The sequence below is a fragment of the Gouania willdenowi genome, chromosome 18, assembly GCF_900634775.1.
Source record: "Gouania willdenowi chromosome 18, fGouWil2.1, whole genome shotgun sequence".
NCBI classification, from domain to species: Eukaryota; Metazoa; Chordata; class Actinopteri; order Blenniiformes; family Gobiesocidae; genus Gouania; species Gouania willdenowi.
The window spans coordinates 27,470,447-27,491,113 of record NC_041061.1 but is presented as its reverse complement, the minus strand read 5'-3'; the positions used below and the strand labels follow the sequence as shown (position 1 = coordinate 27,491,113).

Genomic DNA, 20,667 nt, shown 5'->3' with positions numbered 1-20,667 from the left:
CGCATGTCATCATTTAACCGCTGGCTATCGAGGTGGTGTCCAGAAAACGAGGTGGGCTTCATTGATAATTGGAGATCCTTCTGGGGAAAACCGAACCTGATAGGAAGAGATGGAATCCATCCTACTTTGGAGGGAGCATCTCTACTATCAGAAAACATGGCACATTTATGACATCTCATGAATGAGACCATGTTACAGAGGTGGAGTCCTCCACGCCCCTCTGCGCTTGCCTTAGGACAGTTTTCCCTCCCATTGCTATCAGGATAGCTGTGTTCATCGCCATGACAACTGTTGTGATGGTGATGAATATTATTTTATGGAGACGGTGTCTGTCCCCCGACCCATATTTCACAATGATTTTAACATAAAATCAAATAAAAGAGCTATCAATTATAAAAATCTGAAAAAAATTAAAATCTCAAATCTAGAAACACCAAAACATAAAACCATTAGATGTGCTCTATTAAATATTAGATCACTGAGATCCAAATCTCTACTAGTAAATGACCTTATCTCAGAAAATAACTTTGATTTATTCTGTTTAACTGAAACATGGCTGTATCAAGATGAATATGTTAGTTTAAATGAAGCCACTCCTCCCAGTCATTTAAATACTCATATGCCACGAGACATAGGCCGTGGAGGTGGTGTAGCAGCTATTTATCATTCCTCTCTCCTAATCTATCCTAAACCAAAGGCCAATTACACTTCCTTTGAAAGCCTGGTTCTAAATTTATCTCATATCGAATCAAAAACCTGCCAGCCAGTCTTATTTGCGATAATTTACCGTCCTCCAGGCCCTTATTCTGAATTTCTATCAGAATTCTCTGAGTTTATATTAAACTTAGTCCTCAGTTCTGATAAAATACTGATAGTAGGAGATTTAATATCCATGTGGACAAAGATAGTGATAGCCTGAGCTCAGCCTTTATGTCCCTAATAGACTCAGTTGGCTTTTCTCAAACTATTAATGAAGCTACTCATCGTTTAAATCATACTCTTGATCTTGTTCTAACATATGGCCTTGATATTAATGAACTAAAAGTCTACCCTGAAAATCCTCTGCTATCAGATCACTTTTTAATATCTTTTAACATTATCCTAGAGGATCTCGCACTGTGCAATAAAATAGTTACAAGTAGAAATCTATCCAACAGTGCTGTGGCTAAATTTAAAGAGGCCATTCCTGCTGCCTTAAACTCAGTGCACCATCCAATAAATAACTATGATATTAATTATAACCCCTCTCAACTGGATCTGCTTGTCGATAGCTCTGCTAGTCTACTAAAATCCACCTTGGACTCAATTGCCCCATTGAGGGAAAAAAACTATTAACGTCAGAGGAAAGCTCCGTGGTTTAGCTCTGAAACTCACACACTCAAACAAACAACCCGTAAATTAGAGAGAATGTGGCGCTCCAATAAAACAGAGGAGTCACGAATACTTTGGCAAGAAAGCCATAGTAAATACATGACAGCCTTACGACATAGTCGATCTACATACTACTCCTCACTAATTGAAGAAAATAAAAATAATCCGAGGTACCTTTTCAGCACTGTAGCCAGGCTAACACAAAGTCAGAGCTCTATTGAGCCCATGATTCCTCTAGCCCTCAGCTGTGAGGACTTTATGACATTTTTTAACGATAAAATTCACAAGATTAGAGATAAAATTAGCCACTCCCTGCCTTCACCTGGGCCTGCTGTACCATTAAATGTAAATAGGCCTAACCTAAACTGTTTCACACATATAGGACTTCAGGAACTTAACTCTATTATTTCATCCTCCAAACCATCGACCTGCCTTTCAGATCCGATCCAACTAAGCTGTTTAAAGAAGTTATTCCCCTAGTCTGCCCATCTTTGTTGGAGACAATAAATATATCCCTATCAATAGGCTACGTGCCACAGTCCTTTAAAGTAGCTGTAATCAAACCCCTTCTCAAAAAACCTACTCTTGATTCCAGCACTTTAGCAAACTACAGGCCTATATCTAATCTTCCTTTTATTTCAAAGATTCTTGAGAAAGTTGTGGCAGCTCAGCTCTGTGAATTTCTTCAAAACAACAGCCTGTTCGAGGACTTCCAGTCAGGCTTTAGAGCTCAACACAGCACAGAGACTGCTTTAGTTAAAGTAACTAATGATCTACTCTGGGCTTCAGATGAAGGACGACTGTCAGTGCTGGTTTTATTAGATCTTAGTGCAGCTTTGACACTATAGATCACTATATTCTACTAGAGAGATTAGAGAAATTACTTGGAATCACAGGGACTGCCCTAAACTGGTTTAAGTCCTACCTATCTGATAGGTACCAGTTTGTACACGTGAATAATAAGTCTTCTGTGTACACTAAAGTAAGCTACGGGGTTCCTCAGGGCTCTGTGCTAGGTCCAATCCTCTTCTGTATCTATATGATCCCCCTTGGTAATGTTATGAGAAAATACTCTTTTAACTTCCACTGCTATGCTGATGATACCCAACTGTATGTATCAATGAAGCCAGGTGAGACAAATCAGCTATCTAAACTTGAGGCCTGTCTAAAGGACATTAGGGCCTGGATGGACCAAAATTTCTTCTTCTCAACTCAGACAAGACTGAGGTCATTGTACTGGGCCCGCGACACCTTAGAGAAACCTATGCTAGCCTAACTGCCCTAGATGGCATTACTCTGGCACAAAGCACAACTGTTAGAAACCTTGGGGTTCTATTTGATCAGGACTTATCCTTCAACTCTCACATAAAACAAACTTCAAGAACTGCCTTCTTTCATCTCCGTAACATTGCTAAAATCAGATCTATCCTGTCTCAGGGCGACACCGAAAAACTAGTCCATGCTTTTGTTACCTCTAGACTGGATTATTGTAATTCTCTTTTAGCAGGCTGCCCGAGCAAGTCCCTTAAGACACTTCAGCTGGTTCAAAATGCTGCAGCACGTGTACTGACTAAAACTAGGAGAAGAGATCACATTACTCCTGTATTAGCCTCTCTGCATTGGCTTCCCATAAAATATAGAATAGAATTCAAGATTCTTCTTCTCACTTATAAAGCCCTAAATGGACAGGCACCAGTCTATCTCAAGGAGCTTGTAGTGCCATACAATCCCCCCAGAACACTACGCTCTCAAAATGCTGGACTACTCGTTGTTCCATTCATCTCTAAAAGTAGTATAGGAGGAAGAGCTTTCAGTTATCAGGCCCCACTTCTCTGGAACCATCTACCAACCACGGTTCGGGGGGCAGACACCCTCTCTACCTTTAAGGTTAGGCTCAAAACATTCCTCTTTGATAAAGCTTTTAGTTAGGAACCAGCTCATAGCTCATAATTAAGATGCAATAGGCATAGACTGCCGGGGGGGGGGGGGGTCTGGCATGCTCGGTTGTGGAGAGAGGTTGGAGAGGGCGTTAAGAGAGAGGTCATTTAGGTTAGAGAGGGACCGGAGAGGGTCCCATTCCTCTTTCAAACAACTCCCTCTATGTCTGCTTCTTCCCTTGTGTGTTTGCTCCTGTACTCCTTCTGGCTTTTGTCTTGCAGGTCCGTGGGATCCTCAGTGTGGAGTTACAGAGTCTCAGCGGCTCTGTCTCCACCCTTTTCTCTGCACACACCCAACACAGCATAACGTGGATGGCTGTTCATCATAGGAATGGGATCCACACAAGGTTCCTGCTGCTTAACAGAAGGTTTTCCTTGCCGCCATGATGAATTCATGTTGGGTGTGGGATACATATGTATGTGTATATACGTATATATGCATATGTGTGTATCCATAAAATGAAGAGTCCGTCCTTAAGACTGCTCTACTGTAAAGTGCCTTGAGATACCATTGGTTATGATTTGGCGCTATACAAATAAAGATTGATTGATTGATTGATAGCAGTGAAAGTTAACAGAGTATTTTCTGATGACATTACCAAGGGGGAGCATATAGATGCAGAAGAGGATTGGACCTAGCACGGAGCCCTGAGGAACCCCGTAGCTTACTTTAGTGTACACAGAAGACTTATTATTCACGTGTACAAACTGGTACCTATCAGATAGGTAGGATTTAAAACCAGTTTAGGGCAGTCCTTGTGATTCCAAGTAATTCCTCTAATCTCTCTAGTAGAATATAGTGATCTATAGTGTCAAAAGCTGCACTAAGATCTAATAAAACCAGCATTGAGAGTCGTCCTTCATCTGAAGCCCAGAGTAGATCATTAGTTACTTTAACTAAAGCAGTCTCTGTGCTGTGTTGAGCTCTAAAACCTGACTGGAAGTCCTCGAACAGGCTGTTGTTTTGAAGGAAGTCACAGAGCTGAGCTGCGACAACTTTCTCAAGAATCTTTGAAATAAAAGGAAGATTAGATATAGGCCTGTAGTTTGCTAAAGTGCTGGAATCAAGAGTAGGTTTTTTGAGAAGAGGTTTGATTACAGCCACTTTAAAGGACTGTGGCACGTAGCCTATTGATAGGGATATATTTATTGTCTCCAACAAAGATGGGCAGACTAGGGGAACAACTTCTTTAAACAGCTTAGTTGGGATCGGATCTGAAAGACAGGTCGATGGTTTGGAGGATGAAATAATAGAGTTAAGTTCCTGAAGTCCTATATGTGTGAAACAGTTTAGGTTAGGCCTATTTACATTTAATGGTACAGGGAGTGGCTAATTTTATCTCTAATCTTATGAATTTTATCGTTAAAAAATGTCATAAAGTCCTCACAGCTAAGGGCTAGAGGAATCATGGGCTCAATAGAGCTCTGACTTTGTGTTAGCCTGGCTACAGTGCTGAAAAGGTACCTTGGATTGGCACTATTGGACAGATTTCTACTCGTAACTATTTTATTGCACAGTGTGAGATCCTCTAGAAAAATGTTAAAAGATATTAAAAAGTGATCTGATAGCAGAGGATTTTCAGGGTAGACTTTTAGTTCATTAATATCAAGGCCATATGTTATAACAAGATCAAGAGTATGATTTAAACGATGAGTAGCTTCATTAATGGTTTGAAAAAAGCCAACTGAGTCTATTAGGGACATAAAGGCTGAGCTCAGGCTATCACTATCTTTGCCAACATAGATATTAAAATCTCCTATTATCAGTATTTTATCAGAACTGAGGACTAAGTTTGATATAAACTCAGAGAATTCTGATAGAAATTCAGAATAAGGGCCTGGAGGACGGTAAATTATCGCAAATAAGACTGGCTGGCAGGTTTTTGATTCAGTATGAGATAAATTTAGAACCAGTCTTTCAAAGGAAGTGTAACTGGCCTTTGGTTTAGGATGGATTAGGAGAGAGGAATGATAAATAGCTGCTACACCACCTCCACGGCCTATGTCTCGTGGCATATGAGTATTTAAATGACTGGGAGGAGTGGCTTCATTTAAACTAACATATTCATCTTGATACAGCCATGTTTTCAGTTAAACAGAATAAATCAAAGTTATTTCTGAGATAAGGTCATTTACTAGTAGAGATTTGGATCTCAGTGATCTAATATTTAATAGAGCACATCTAATGCTTTATGTTTTGGTGTTTCTAGATTTGAGATTCTAATTTTTTTCAGATTTTTATAATTGATAGCTCTTTTATTTGATTTTATGTTAAAATCATTGTGAAATTTGGGTCGGGGGACAGACACTGTCTCCATAAAATAATATTCATCACCATCACAATAGTTGTCATGGCGATGAACACAGCTATCACAATAGCATTGGGAGGGAAACTGTCGTAAGGCAAGCGCAGAGGGGTGTGGAGGACTCCACCTCTGTAACATGGTCTCATTCATGAGATGTCATAACAGTGACTGTGCCATGTTTTCTGATAGTAGAGATGCTCCCTCCAAAGTAGGGTGGATTCCATCTCTTCCTATCAGGTTTCAATGTTCACTTTGGTTGCATCCGACTGACGACGTTGGGAGTCATTAGTGCCGACATGGAGGACTATCCTATCAAACTTACGGTTACTCTTTGCCAGCAACTTTAGATTTGATTCTATGTCGCCCGCTCTGGCCCCTGGGATGCACCTCACGATGCCCGCTGACTTCGCTAGCTTCACGTTTCTCACTATGGAGTCGCCAATTATCAGAGTTTGTTCCCCGGTGAGTGTGTTGTCCTCACAGAGGGGGGAGAACCTGTTTGAGACGTGAACATGTTGATGTCCCGAGCGGCTTTTTGACCTTCGACTATGCTTACCACGGACAGTAACCCAGTCATTGCTGGCCGGGAGGAAGCTAAGCTAGAGCTAGCACGGTCCGCACCGGCTCGGTCCTGCTTGCTAGCTTCGGTTTTGATATCAGGGGTGCGGAACCGCTTCTCCAGATTGTTGATCCTCACCTCCATATCTAACAGTACGCTACACTTTATGCAACTACCATTGTCCCTAAAGGAGGACGAGGAGTAACTAAACATCTGACATACCGGGCAGGAGAGCGGAGGGGAGGAGAGAGAAGCCATAGGTGCTAAATTTAAGCTAAGCTAAGCTAAGGGCAAAAAGGAAGTTTAAAGGAGATTACACTGCCTCTAAGAGGCGAGATTGCTTTTTACTTAACCTTCGTACGTTTAACTGTACGGTAAAAAATTAAAAGAAGTTTTTTCAAGGCTAGAATATCAATGACAACAAGTTTGATTAGCGTTAGCAGAACACAGTAGTAGAACGCTGCAAGCAGCGTTAGAGCGTAAACAGGAAATGATCGATACGTCACCACGTCACGTCCTCCATATGTGTGTGTGTGTGTAGGAGGAGAAATACAGGAGATATGCTCTCTGCACTACGTACCAGAGACCGTCAAAACGCTCAGTATGTTTTAAAGATGTTAAACTGGAACGCTAGAGGGGAGCTTCATTATGAGGGTGAAACCATTCAAGGATCACACGTTTTGGATCTGGTACGTCGTTCAATCTCACCTTTCAATTCCAAGATGGTGAAAGACAGGCCTGCTGGTTGGAGCCAATTTCTTACAGCTTTCGCGCATCGAAATATACCATTATCATGCATTAAAAACAAGGCATCACGAGTTGAATGTTGCAGAATGATTGAAGCCGATACATCGGCACATTTGCAGCTTCAGCCCTCCCCCCTTCCTCTCCACACACACACACGCAGCTACAGCAGGAGGAGGAAAGGAAGAAAAGGAGGAGAAAGGTGAATCTTTCACCACGCTGGATTAACTTTTGAAAAAACGTAAAAAAATTGTATACAAAAAAGTTTCAATAAAAAATTTTTTATTCAAATTGTACAGTTTGTTCTTACATTTGATTCTTACAACAGCATGATTGTATGGCTTTCCGTACATTTCTTCCACGTTGATTAATTTTTTTCACAAAATTATATACCATGAGGTCATTTTGTACTTCATCTTTCAAATACAGAGATAATACATTATCATAAGACAAATCTAACGAGCGATGATACAAGTAAAACAGGCAATGTTTACAGCAAACTGTCGAGAATAAGTGTTGTAACTTCCAACGTTAATGCCAACCAATGCTCACCGGGCATATATGACGAATGCGTATTCACGATGAGATAGCCGTGTTTTAAATTCGAGGGTAATGTGTCTATAGAAAAAACTCCTTTGAATTGTCTCCCCATATAGAGGGTCGAAATCTCTTCCAGCTCGACGTTGTTCATTTTTTCTCTTAATAAAAATCTTGACTGGAAGACTTGTCTTTTCGAATCTATTTCTAATACTGAGTCGTAGCATGCATAAACCGGCAAAGTTGTGGTTTGAGGTAAATGTAGCCTAAAATGCATCTCCAACCTCAAGTTGCCATGACAAACAGGGGACGCTGCTTCACAGTCCTCGGCGGGATTTAGATTAAACGCAAGTAGACCATATCCCGAATTAGATTTGGTGCGATCAAAGCATAATGATAAACCTTTTAGATTTCTGCCGGTCGCCTGAAACAAGTTGAAATACTCTCTTATCGATCCTCCCTCAATAAACCTCGGCTGGAAGGCCTTTGACGGTATCTGTCGTCCATTCTTGCATAAGGCCAGATATTCCAAATTATTATGACTGAAATGAAATGGGTTAGAATCTCTTCGACCCATGAACACTTCACGGTCCTCCATTGCAAGTACAATGTATTTTGGGATCACGCCTAGAAATAAATTATCCTGATTACACACGCGTGAAATTGGATACAGGGCATTGCCTCTCATTAGAGCAGAAGCATGTCCTAATCTCACGGCGGGTGAAACTTAGACTTTTTTCATAAATACCGACGCTCCAAGCATTTTTATTTTGAAGTCTGAGGCTCTGCTGCACAATAATGCAAATTCATCACTGGCTCTTGTCAACTTGATTCTGAGATCCACTGAATTCAACAAAAGTCTTTTGCAGAACAAAACATCTGTGTGTAGGGCCCTATAAGTTGTACTTCTTTTGAGTTTGAAGTAAAAGCTGATCTTTTATCCAATCCTGCATTAACACCTGTCACCGTAGCATTTAGTGCCCCTGCTGTATCGAATGTAAATAGACCTGCGCCAAATTGTGATTCCAAAGTGTTGCGGGAATAATTCATCAATGATTCTAACATTGCCCTGTAGGGATGAGTGGAGCTGCTTTGCGATATTAATCGGTCTCCAAGAACCACATCACATTGGCTGAATAGTGTATTTAGCGGATAATTTATCAACGCCACTTGTGCACCTGCAGCCAGGTCTGAGCCGTCAGCATTTGTAATCTTTAGTCTGACGTGCAGCAGGGTGTCGTTTAAATCCAGATATCTCTCCCCCTCACCAGGGATGTAGAGTTCTATCGCACCTCCATCAGTCAGAGCAGAAACTGGTGAAACTTCAGTGTATACAGTATCTTATCTTCAATTTGCAACTGGGTCATAGGAGCAGAGAATAGATCGAGTTTGGCTAATGTACATTCCTGCGATTTCTGATGCAATAAAGCCATCCTTTTTATTTTTATTATCCATGTGAGAAAATGTATTTTATTGCAGACCTTTTCTGTCGATGCCGGTTTACAACTGAAGTCTTCCTTCTGGTTTGCGTCTTCTTATCTTTATGACCGGATTTCACTCTCACACCAGGAGGTCGACTGTGAGAAAGATGATACGTCATGTACCTTTCACGTCAAAATGAAGAGTGAAAAAAAACACTCCATTACGCAAATTTAAACAGGTCTGAAATGGTGTGTTATAATTATTTTTCCATAAGTAAAATTAACGCATTCATTCTGATCGTTTTTTAGCTGGATGTGGATGTTTTTAATGTGCCTTCTCGAAATTGGTAAATAATATGCAGGGTTGAAACTGCATGAAACAAATTTCCCGTATGTACCGTCTACAGGAATTGTTCAAAGAAGTGGCGCTGAAGTATCTCCAACTAATTGCGGTTTTACAATGTCGCAATAGCAGTAGATGTGATGAAATCCTGCTTTCAGGTCAATAGGATATTGTATAATTCTTTTGACGTGTACTGGTTTTTCCAGATTTAACATTTAACATTCAGATTTAGATTTAACATTTAACATTTAGATATAAGATCAAGCATTTAGATATGATATATAACATTTAGATTTAGATTTAAACATTTAGATTTAGATTTAAACATTTAGATTTAGATTTAAACATTTAGATTTAGATTTAAACATTTAGATTTAGATTTAAACATTTAGATTTAACATTTATACATGATATTTAACATTTAGATACAACATATAACGTTTAGATTTAACATTTAGATGTAGATTTAATGTTTAGATATAACATATACCATTTAGATTTAGATTTAAATATTTAGATTTAATGCTTTTTTTTCTACCTCTATATATGTGGTTGAATGTTATGTTAAATGTAGGAAAATGTGCTCAATATGAGAAAAGTGAGATAAATAATGAAAACGTGTTAGCTACAACTTTTATACAAAATTTTTACACTTGGCACCCCATAGCCGTATAGGATGCAGTTGGTCTCAGAAGGATTTTTTCTTCTGCGTTGGACCTCTATGTTTTTTTTTTTTTGGAATGAAATACTGGGAGCTTTTGGATAATAAGCAGTCTGATGAACTTTTTTGTTTTAAACATGTTGAACTTTTACGGAAATATACAAGTGAAACGTCAAGCAGTCGTATACAATAAAGATAATTACACTTTTAAGCACACTTTTAAATAAAGTTTTTATACATACAAGTCCTAAAAAAACACACTCAATAATTATACATGTAAAGACCCTAACACAAGCAGATTGTCCAGATTTGAACAAGTCCGGGCATGTACTAGGATAAAGACATAACTTTCTTTTTTTTTTTTTTTTTTTTTTTATGCCCAGAAAAAAAAGCACTCTGATAAATGTCATAGCCACATTTGTCCAGCAGAGGGCGCCACAATCTTTTTAATCTTTTTTTTAGTTTTTAAATATATTTTATATCTATGAATACCCGCTAGATGAACGTAAGTAATAAATGTTTATTTTCAATAAAAAAAAAGTTTAATAATACAGTTTTAATTAAAAAAATATATATGTATATATTCAATACATATATATATATATATATATATATATATATATATATATATATATATATATATATATATATATATATATATATATAAAAAACCCTTCCTCACCCTCCGCGGGCGGTCTCTCTTTTTTCCTCCAAGCTCGGGTCCTCTACCAGAGGCCTGGGAGCTTGAGGGTTCTGCGCAGTATCTGTGCTGTTCGTAGAACTGCACTTTTCTGGACCGAGATGTCTGATGCATTTCCTGGGATCTGCTGGAGCCACACCTCCAGTTTGGGGGTCACTGCCCCGAGTGCCCCAATGACCACGGGCACCACTGATGCCTTCACCCTCCAGGTTTTCGCCAACTCTTCTCTGAGCCCCTGGTATTTCTCTAGTTTCTCGAGTTCCTTTTTCCTGATGTTGAAGTCACTTGGTATTGATATGTCAACCACAACAGCTTTCCTCTGCTCTTTGTCCACCACCACAATGTCTGGTTGGTTCGCCATTACCATTCGGTCCGTCTGTATCTGGAAGTCCCACAGGATCTTGGCTCGACCATTCTCTACCACCTTTGGAGGTGGTAGAGAATGGCCTTGACCTTGGGGTTTCCAGCCCATACTCTGCACAGATGTTCCTGTACACTATACCAGTCACTTGGTTATGGCGCTCCATGCAAGCTTTCCCTGCCAGCATCTTACACCCTGCAGATTATGTGCTGGATTGTCTCATTGGCCTCTTTGCACAGTCTACACCTGGGGTCTTGTCTGGTGTGATAGATCTGGGCCTCTATTGCTCTGGTGCTCAAGGCCTGCTCCTGTGCAGCCATGATATATATATATATATATATATATATATATATATATATATATATATATATATAATGGGCGGGGCTTAACTGTTTGGGCACGGTAAGTGGGCGGGGCTTATCATTGGGGACAGGGGGAGTGGGCAGTGCTTAGGGTAATAAATCAAGTTGATTTATCTAAAATGGAAAATATAGAATGATTAGAATCACAATAATACACTATTAGCAAAAACTTACACTCAAGAAGCAAAACATCAGCCCATATTTGCATAACTATAAGCACATTGTCAACCTCACACTTGTTGCAAAACTCTACACACAGTGATTTTGCAAAACACTAAACACACTTAACATACATTACACACAAAAATCTATCATGAAGTCACTTCCTTGCAATACCAAAGCACTGACTGTCACCATCCACCGTCCAACCAATTGGTTCAACACAGTCATTAGGTGAGCAAACACTCGTTTGCTTACAGTTTTTTTGGATTGCTTAAGCACGATTTTCAAAACAGGGCCCGTGTTTTCAAAACACTACACACAATTAACACAATCACACATTCAATTAGCAAAACATTACAGATCCTTTGCATAATTAAACACTCTTGTAAAAAATATACACTTCTTTTTGAAAACCACACTTTGTTACCATATGAAACACACACATTTCACATTACTGTACTCTGTTTGCACGAGTTACACTCTGCTGTGATAAACCTAAAACACTTTTAGCACTTCTACTTCCCTATGATTAGAGTAGGCTAATATCAACAAAGTACAAATATAATGTAAATTCAAACACTACACAAGACCAATGTTGCAGACTGAAGAAACTCATTTAATTCTCAACACGCCCAAAATGTTGACATGGAGATTCATAATACTGAAACAAAATGTGACAAAAAAAAACCAAAAAAAAACTAGACATCGTCTCTTTGTCTAGCTGGATCTGGCCAGAGAATTTCATCTACATCGCATGTCGTCATTAGCAAGACACTTTGGAAAGAAACGTCTTCAATGACGAATCCACCCTTGCATTGCTGCTACCTCCATATATATATATATATATATATATATATATATATGTTTGTTGTGTTAAAATTACACTAACTTTGAGGTTTTTACTGTAAAAATAACCAGGTTTCATTGGATTAATTTAATAGTAATAGATGTCAAGGCTACAAAACACAGGAGATTAAATCAAACACAACCATTTTACTTATATCAAACGTGCACGCAATATTACATTCACAAACTATAAAAGTAATGGAGTTACATTATAAAGGTAGTGTTCAAATTAAGATGCCTGCTGTAAATTTTGATGGACATTAAAATAGAGATGACAGGTTGTTGTTTTTTTTTTCTACTGTGCAATGTTCAGCAACTGATGACCTACTTAAGAGCCTATATCACACAATATTGCTTTTGATGTTTAAATTAATATAGAGGATTTTCACGGCTCATCATCAACCCAAAGTCGTAATTTCCAGCTTCAGGTAGTCCAGTTTATTCTCCAGGGAGTGAACACTAGAGAGAGAACTGTGCTTCCTTCCATCCTGCTTTCTAATGTGCGCTCCCTGGAGAAAAAACTGGACCTGAAGCTGGATTTAAATGTAAGACGGGAGACGAGGGCGGCGGTGTTTGCTTATACACCAGCAACAACGGTGAGTTGACCATGTCACTAATGTAGGACTACTGACTGTAAAATACAGACATTGCTCTCCCTGATTTGTTCTAACTTTTGGTAGTCATAAAACGACATGTTTTTCACTGTCTGACCGATTAGAACAGACAAAAACACGGCAATAATTTACCATTTCCTCTCAAAATTCGGGATTTGCCCGTCTGCGTACTGTTTGGAATCCTGCTATTTATCTTCAAAATTGCGACTTCGGGTTGGTGATGTGCTATTAAAACCCTCTATACTGAACCATGTTTGTATATGTTAAATTCTGTGTGGGTCAAGAGTATTTTCATATATTTCATAAGCAGGCTTGTTTTATGACTGTGTATATACACATGCGGTAATTTGTAAATGCCTTGAATGTTGCCAAATTTTAATAAAGGCTAAATTGAAATTAAGCAACTTTAATTGTATTTATTTACGACTAAGGTGTTGCATTAACACAAATATACCACATTCATAATGTTATTTTGTGTTAAGTTAATTGAACTCAATCATATTAAATGAACCTCATTTTGTGTATGTAAATCCAACATAATGTTGTTGTGTTTTTGCAATGTAATAATGTAACATAGCTTTAAAGTTTATGTAAGATTTACTAAATATGTGTTGCTCACATTAATAGTGTTTACCCTTCCATTTTAAACAATGCAGTTGCGTGGAACCGGTTGACATAACATAGTTAAGTAAAATAAACTTTCCTTTTCTTAGTGTATTGTAAACACTGCATTTTTATTGACATTCAAACAAAAATTAAGCCTCTATTCTACGCCAAGAACCCACCACAACAAGGGAACTGTAACAATGAAAGAAAACAATTGATCTGAAACACTTCAACTCAATTTCGAAAAGGGATCCCTGGCAAATGAACATTAATAATTACTAATTAAAATTTTGGAATATTAATTACTCTCTGTTCCCCCTACAACACTTATATGAGGTGTTAAAGGACATATTTGGTCCGTACTGTGAGTTTTTTTTATAAACTCTCATTGCTTGAAAAATAATAATGCATCAGTGTCGTCATGATTGCCCTTTTCAAGACTGCAATACACTAATCCCACATAGGCAAGGCAAGGCAAATTTATTTGTATAGCGTATTTCATACACAAGGGGATTCAATGTGCTTTACATGATCAAAAAGTGCAACAGAAAACATTCAAAAAAAATTTAAGTTGGCAAAAAAATGTTTTAAAATTATTTTAAAATCATCAGTATTACAGTTTTTCTCGAATGTCAGGACACATTTCAGGAAACTGCCCTCCATTTTCTCTAAACTCTAAACACAAAACACTTTTCTCAAGCTAGCTCCACAAAAACTCGCAGTCTCTTTACAAAACGAAACTCTCACTCCAAAACCCAAACTTTCACCACAAAACTGTTGCTCCTATGGCCAAAACCAAACTTTGACAACAAAATGGTCCTCACAGCTTGCAAAAATGTAAACACTATTGGATATCTATCACACACTTCAATAAAAATTGAAAACACAATGTTCAGGGTGTGATGTTCTCAGTACCCCATCATTTGTATAGTAATCACATCTGTATAGTAATCAATAGTAAGTCACAGATTATTTTTAGGGGAACCTCATTTATTGACAACCTGTACAAACATACTTTTTCCAAAACAAATTTCAAAAGAGAACAAAAGCATACATGGGGATACATGTCACAAATTCTTACAGTAAAGAGGTTCTATGGGGCCTGTGGGGGGGCCTGTGCAGGGGCCTGTGGGGGGGGGCTGTGCGGGGGACTGTGCACGGGCCTGCGCATCACGTCGTCGGGTGGGGTCAGGCCACAGGACCTCGTCCACATCGCAGGCTATGTTTTCCCTCGCCAGGCAGCGGGGGAAGAAAGCTCTGGCATGCCGGACCCAGCCTGAGTAATCCCCCACATCATCACAGGCCAGGTCCATGGCCCTGAGGAGGTTCTCTCTACTATATGGTTGCCGGTCATACACCTTCCACCGCCATGATGAGAAGAACTCCTCTATGGGGTTGAGGAAAGGTGAGTAGGGTGGCAGACATACATTGAGGAATTGTTGGTGTATATTGAACCACTCTCTTATCTGGTTGGTGCGGTGAAAACTGACGTTGTCCCAGATGATGACATAGATGGGAGGAGGCTGTGCTGGAACCAGATTCTGCTGCTCACGGTCAATCAGGATGTCCCGTAGGTCTCCCAGGAATGTGAGGAGACGCTGGGTGTTGAAGGACCCAAGGAGAGCCTGCCTGTGGAGAAGCCCTTCTGAGGTCATGGCTGCACATAGGGTGATATTCCCCCCACGTTGGCCAGGAACGTCCACAATTGCTCTTTGGCCAATTATGTTACGGCCTCTCCTCCGTCTCTTGGTGAGGTTGAAGCCAGCCTCATCCAGGAAGATGTATTCATGTTGTCTCATCATGGCGTCCAACCCCAAGATTCTCTGTGGAAATGAATAGAGTATGGGTAGTGTCACAGAAGGAGTACTACAGTACACTGTGGGCTACTGTGCAGTACAGTGAGCTTGTACACCCACTGTACTGTGAACAATCAACATTGTATACCCGTATGTATACTTACTTGCACATACTGGAAACGTAGCTCTTTGATTCTGTCCGAGTTACGCTCAAAGGGAACTCTATAAGCTTGCTTCATGCGTAGCTTCTGGCGACGGAGGACTCTGTCTATGGTGGCCAAACTGACTCTGTCAATACCTCCAAAATTTATGTTGTCAGCTATGACTCTCTCCTTTATTTCCCTGAGTCTGATGATGTTGTTTTCCCGGACCATGTCCACAATGAGGATCTCTTGCTGTGCTGTAAATAGGGGAGCCCTTCCACCATGATGTGGCAATCTTTCAACCCTATAGAAACAAATATGCTTTCACTCTTCAAAAAAAGACTTACAATCTACAATACAAACATCAATGGAAATGTCCAGTCTCCCAAAGCAAACGTAATGTGGTGAAACCAATTTAGATTGTGGGCTACAAACATTTAGACAAAGTAACTACAGTACATACCTGTTGTGTTGTCTGAATGCCCGAATTATGGTGGACACTGAGAACCTGCTGAGGTTGGGTTGGACTCTTAGTCCAGCTTCTCTCAGTGACATTCCATGGACAATGACATGGTCAATGACAGTAGCTCGCATTTCATCTGTGATGATTGTACGTGGTTGTCTTGCTCTTCCTCCTTGCACTCCTCCTCTCCCTCCTCGCCCTCCTTGGCCTGCTCCTCGCCCTCCTCTGACACGAACTCCGCCTCTGTACATTCTGTTGCCGTTTGGCACCTTCAGCAAACTGTGCATTCTAAACTGGCCTATATAGGTGTTGTCACATCATTGGCAGGTGTCTTCAATTTTGAGTCGTTGTGCATTCTCAAGCGGCCAATATGGATGGTGTCACATGTGTCTTCAATTTTGAGTCACAGTGTTTAAGCAATGACACCCGTGCTTTCATTGTGTTCAACTTTTGATGTCTGAGTCTACCATTTTGCATTGTGTGAGCAAAAGTGTATTTTAGCAAGTGTGAAAGTGTTTAGCATAAGTGTGAATGTGTTTAGAGCAGTGCAAATGTGTTTAGAGTTCTGCAACATGTGTTTTGGCAAATGCAAATGTGTTCAGAGTTTTGTGAAATTGGAGATTGAGGTGAAATGTGTTTATAGTTAAGCCAACTAGAGGCCAGATTTATTAAAGTGTTTAGGCAACTGGTCATTGTGCTCAGAGATCTAGAAATTGTGCTTTAGCAATCGAGAAAAACTGTATTAATTAAAATCCTCAACAAACACATTACATCAGCAACATGACCAAAAATCTCTCTCTCAATCATATGCAGTCGAGAAAAAAAGTGCCTTTAACTTTGATTTAAAAATGTTCACATGTGATGCTGACTTCAGCTCTGCTGGCAGTTTGTTCCACTTCTTTGCAGCATAACAACTAAAAGCAGCATCACCATGTTTACTGTGAGCTCTGGGCTCCACTATCTGACCTGTGTCCATAGATCTGAGAGACCTGCTGGGTTCATACCTGACTAACATCTCACTGATGTATTCTGGACCGAACCCATTCACAGATTTATACACCAGCAGCAGAACTTTAAAGTCTATTCTGAGGCTGACTGGGAGCCAGTGTAAAGACTTTAAAACTGGACTAATGTGCTCTGACCTCTTTGTTCTGGTTAAGACCCGAGCTGCAGCGTTCTGAACCAGCTGTAGATGTTTGATGAAGACCATTACAATAGTCCAGTCTGCTGGATATAAAAGCATGGACCAGTTTCTCCTGATTTTTCCTGAGTCATTAAACCTTTCACTCTGGAGAAGTTCTTTAGGTGGTAGAAGATGTTTTTGTGATAGATTTGATCTGACTGCTGAATGTAAAATCTGAGTCAATCAGAACACTAAGGTTTTTGACTTGGTCTTTAGTTTTTAAAGATCCAGACTCAGATACTTGCTGACAGCAGTCCTCTTTTCCTTGTTACCAAAGACAATTAGGTCCATCTTGTCATGGTGTAGTTACAGGACGTTTTCACTCACCCAGAAGTTTACTTATTCTAAGCAGTCACACAACACCTCAATGGGACCATAATCATCTGGGTTCAGTGATAGATATAGTTGTGTGTCATCTGCGTAGCTCTGATAATCAACCTTACAGTTGTGTAAAATTTGTCCTAAAGAAAGCATATATAGGCTAAACAGAAGGGGTCTAAGAACAGAGCCCTGAGGAACCCCACAGGACATTGGTAATCTGTCAGAATCAAAGTTTCCAGTGCTTACAAAATAACTTCGCTCCTCCAAGTATGACTTAAACCATTGCATTACTTTTCCATTTAGTCCAACCCATGTTTGCAATCTGTGCAACAAAATTGTATGGTCTACAGTGTCAAATGCAGCAGCTGGATCCAATAGAATGAGAACAGATACTTTTCCTGAATCAGTGTTCAACCTTATGTCACTGATCATCTATATTCCACTTTGAAACTCTTATTGCATATTTTGTGTTGTTCCTATGACAAAAAAAGGCCTAAAAATATTTTTTAAAAAAAAACTGCAATAACAATCTTTATATCTATATATAGATCTAAAGTAGATTAACAGATTATCAGTGTTGAAAAAAAAAAAAAAAAGACATTTATTCTTTTAACCATTATTTGAGTGAGACCATTTTTGGTCCCTAATGGTTTATGTGTGAGTTTATTTAATGGTACCTCGAGTATTTAAGTGAGTTTAAAACACTACATCCCCTGGGGTGTTCTAATATGATTGCTTGTTGGGAAGTATTTTTTAATCAATAAAATATTTTTAGATCATGCAGATTTCTGATTCATTGGCCACTGCACTTTTTCCTTCTGTCAATGTTCCAATCTCTTTGTTGCTCACTTTGTCTATATTTTTCCAAATTAGTAACTTACATACATACATCTACCTGTGTTTGGGGCATATATAGGATAACAGAACATTTATCATATTCTTAATGATTGGAGGAGCTGGGTGCAGATTGTGTTGTAGGCGGTGAGCTAGAGTCATCTCCCAGGCATCCACTAGACTTACATTCATGCCTTTGAACACCTCCCTGAGTGCTCTATCACGCTGTAGCGCGTACCAGTCACCATTATTTATAGCCCCATTAACATCATAGGATTTAAGGTTTCCAGTTCTTATCACCACCAAAGTATCTGGAGCTCTTGCCAACAGTCTCAGCACTGCACTACGGATACTCAATAGTCGCCGTACGTAGGTTTCCATTGGGAAATTTCCAAAGTGTGCCCAGACAGTAAAAGCAATAACAGTGTTGGAACCTCCCTGAATGTTGTCCAGTTCATTGGCAATGTAACGCAACTGACTAATTGGGATAGGTCGAATCCGAATAGGAAGACCATGACAGTGGTATGTGAGCAGGATGTTGTTCTTATAGTCCAGGGACACATATGGACAGGACTTCTCTGGAGTGTGAAGGTTAAACTCCTTGAGATCTAAAAGCAATACAGTAAGAAAACAATGAAGATAAGTCTGAACATTTTTCTGTTAAATTTGAGGAAACAAGTGCATCTGAAAAGTATTCACAGCAGATCACTTGGACATTTTGTGATAATAAAGCCTTTAAAATTTCCCCCCACATTTTTTTTTTCTTTCTTAAAATACTTTTTCAGTTCGACATTTTTTAGAAAACATATACATAAATTTTCAAAACGTTTGCTCAATACTTTGATACATTTTTGGAAACAATTAAAGTCTTCTTGAAAATGATGCATTGAGCTTCTCTGGGCAGTTTTACTCATTCCTTTTTGAGGGGAAGTTAGAAATGGGAAAGTTAGAAGAGAAGCTACTGTAAATCCTGTTTCAGAAGTTTACAATTCCTTTGACTCAATATGCCGTCTGTGCTCTGACAGGCCACTGTGGGAGCTTTTATAGACAAATGCATGCTCTTCCAAATTATTTCCAAATGCTTTACATTCCCAGAGTTGAACCCAAAATAAGCTGAAAAACCATTTCATGGAGGATTGGTGGAAAAACGATTAACCTAAGCTCAAAATTATGCCTTAGTTATTATGCCTTTTTAAAATGTAAATATGGGGTTTTCTGTGTAAAATGTTTAGGTAAAAATAAAGTATTTCATTTTTGAAATAATGGCTGTCACACAACAAAATGTGGAAAAAGTGATGTGCTGTGAAAACTTTGTGAATGGTTTATTTAGTGACAATCTACCTGGGAGTGCTTTGTTGAGGTATTCAAACCACTGCCTGATGGTGGAATCTCCATAAAAATGGACCACTTTCCCACTTAGACACTGAATGATGGATTGGGTATCAAACTGGTAAACTTGTGTAACACCAAGAGATTTCCAAACTCCCTTGTAGTAGAATCCAGAGGGTCGAAACTTTACTTTAGTGCTATTCATCGTTACTTGACCTGAAAAAGAGTAACAAAAAGAGATACAACAACTTAAACATTACCAAAATAGGCCAACGATGAATGCCCCATATTTTTAATTACCTCTGCTAAGTAGGTAGTATTTTCATGGGTGTGTGTTTGTTTGTCTGTTTACAGGAATACATCAAAAGTACTAAACAAATTTTGATTTAATTATTTATTTATTTTTCAATTTGTCTGCACTTGCTGTCAAAGGTCAACACTACAAGAAGTGCAATCATTATGAGACAGCAATGCATGTTTTGTTATTGCAAATAAATAAATTAATGTATTTTATTGTGTAATTGTGACCATCACCAGCCCTCCCTAAGGAAGGGTAAGAAATACTTTATTAAAGGGAAGCTATAAAAAAGAGGGCAGTGTTACACCTGGGTGAGGGGGAAGGGAATAGGGTAAAGAGAGTCAGGGTAGGAAAATGAAAGGGTGGGGAAGAGTTAACTGCTTTATAGGGAGAGTGAGACGTGATGTTGTAGTTGTGCATATTGTGCTTATTGTGTTGTGTAATCAAGCCAGTCTGGTGACAAGTGTGAAGCTTAGCTATAATGGTGGCGGCTGTGGAAAAAGGGAAGGAGTGAGTGGTAATACCTAAAGCAGGTATTTGGGATCAACGTGTCTAATGTTAAGCCCAGTACGAGTTTTATCCCACAGCCCAAAGCAAAAATTTTAATAAAACATAAATAAATAAATGATTATATAGAATGTCTCCAGTTTCGCTTCACAAATAAGGAATGAAAACAAATGTACCATTCTCACTTATTATTTCTCATTTCTGTAGCATAAGTTTCTAAAGCTGTATTATGGACCTGCCACAATAAATCCCAAATGCAGCTT

The 20,667-nt window shown here is 39.1% G+C and overlaps 2 protein-coding genes across 2 annotated transcripts in view; both read right to left on the bottom strand.

Moving 5' to 3' along the window:
• Positions 1-14,499: 14,499 nt before the first annotated feature.
• LOC114480405 (uncharacterized) lies at positions 14,500-16,805 on the bottom strand. The gene is made up of 3 exons (XM_028474531.1): positions 15,933-16,805; positions 15,491-15,773; positions 14,500-15,353 (listed from the first exon to the last, which is right to left on the bottom strand). Exons 1-3 carry the CDS (start codon positions 16,217-16,219, stop codon positions 14,598-14,600), a joined length of 1,326 nt encoding a protein of 441 aa, XP_028330332.1. The 5' UTR covers positions 16,220-16,805; the 3' UTR covers positions 14,500-14,597.
• A 930-nt stretch (positions 16,806-17,735) lies between these two features.
• The window catches only part of LOC114480398 (NXPE family member 3-like), a 40,484-nt gene continuing 37,552 nt past the window's right edge, over positions 17,736-20,667 (bottom strand). The window contains exons 6-7 of the mRNA XM_028474521.1: positions 19,612-19,815; positions 17,736-18,878 (exon numbers count right to left, since the gene is read on the bottom strand). Of these exons, the coding sequence (XP_028330322.1) occupies positions 18,328-18,878; positions 19,612-19,815 (755 nt within the window). The 3' untranslated portion in view covers positions 17,736-18,327. The remainder of the gene's footprint in view (positions 18,879-19,611; positions 19,816-20,667) is intronic.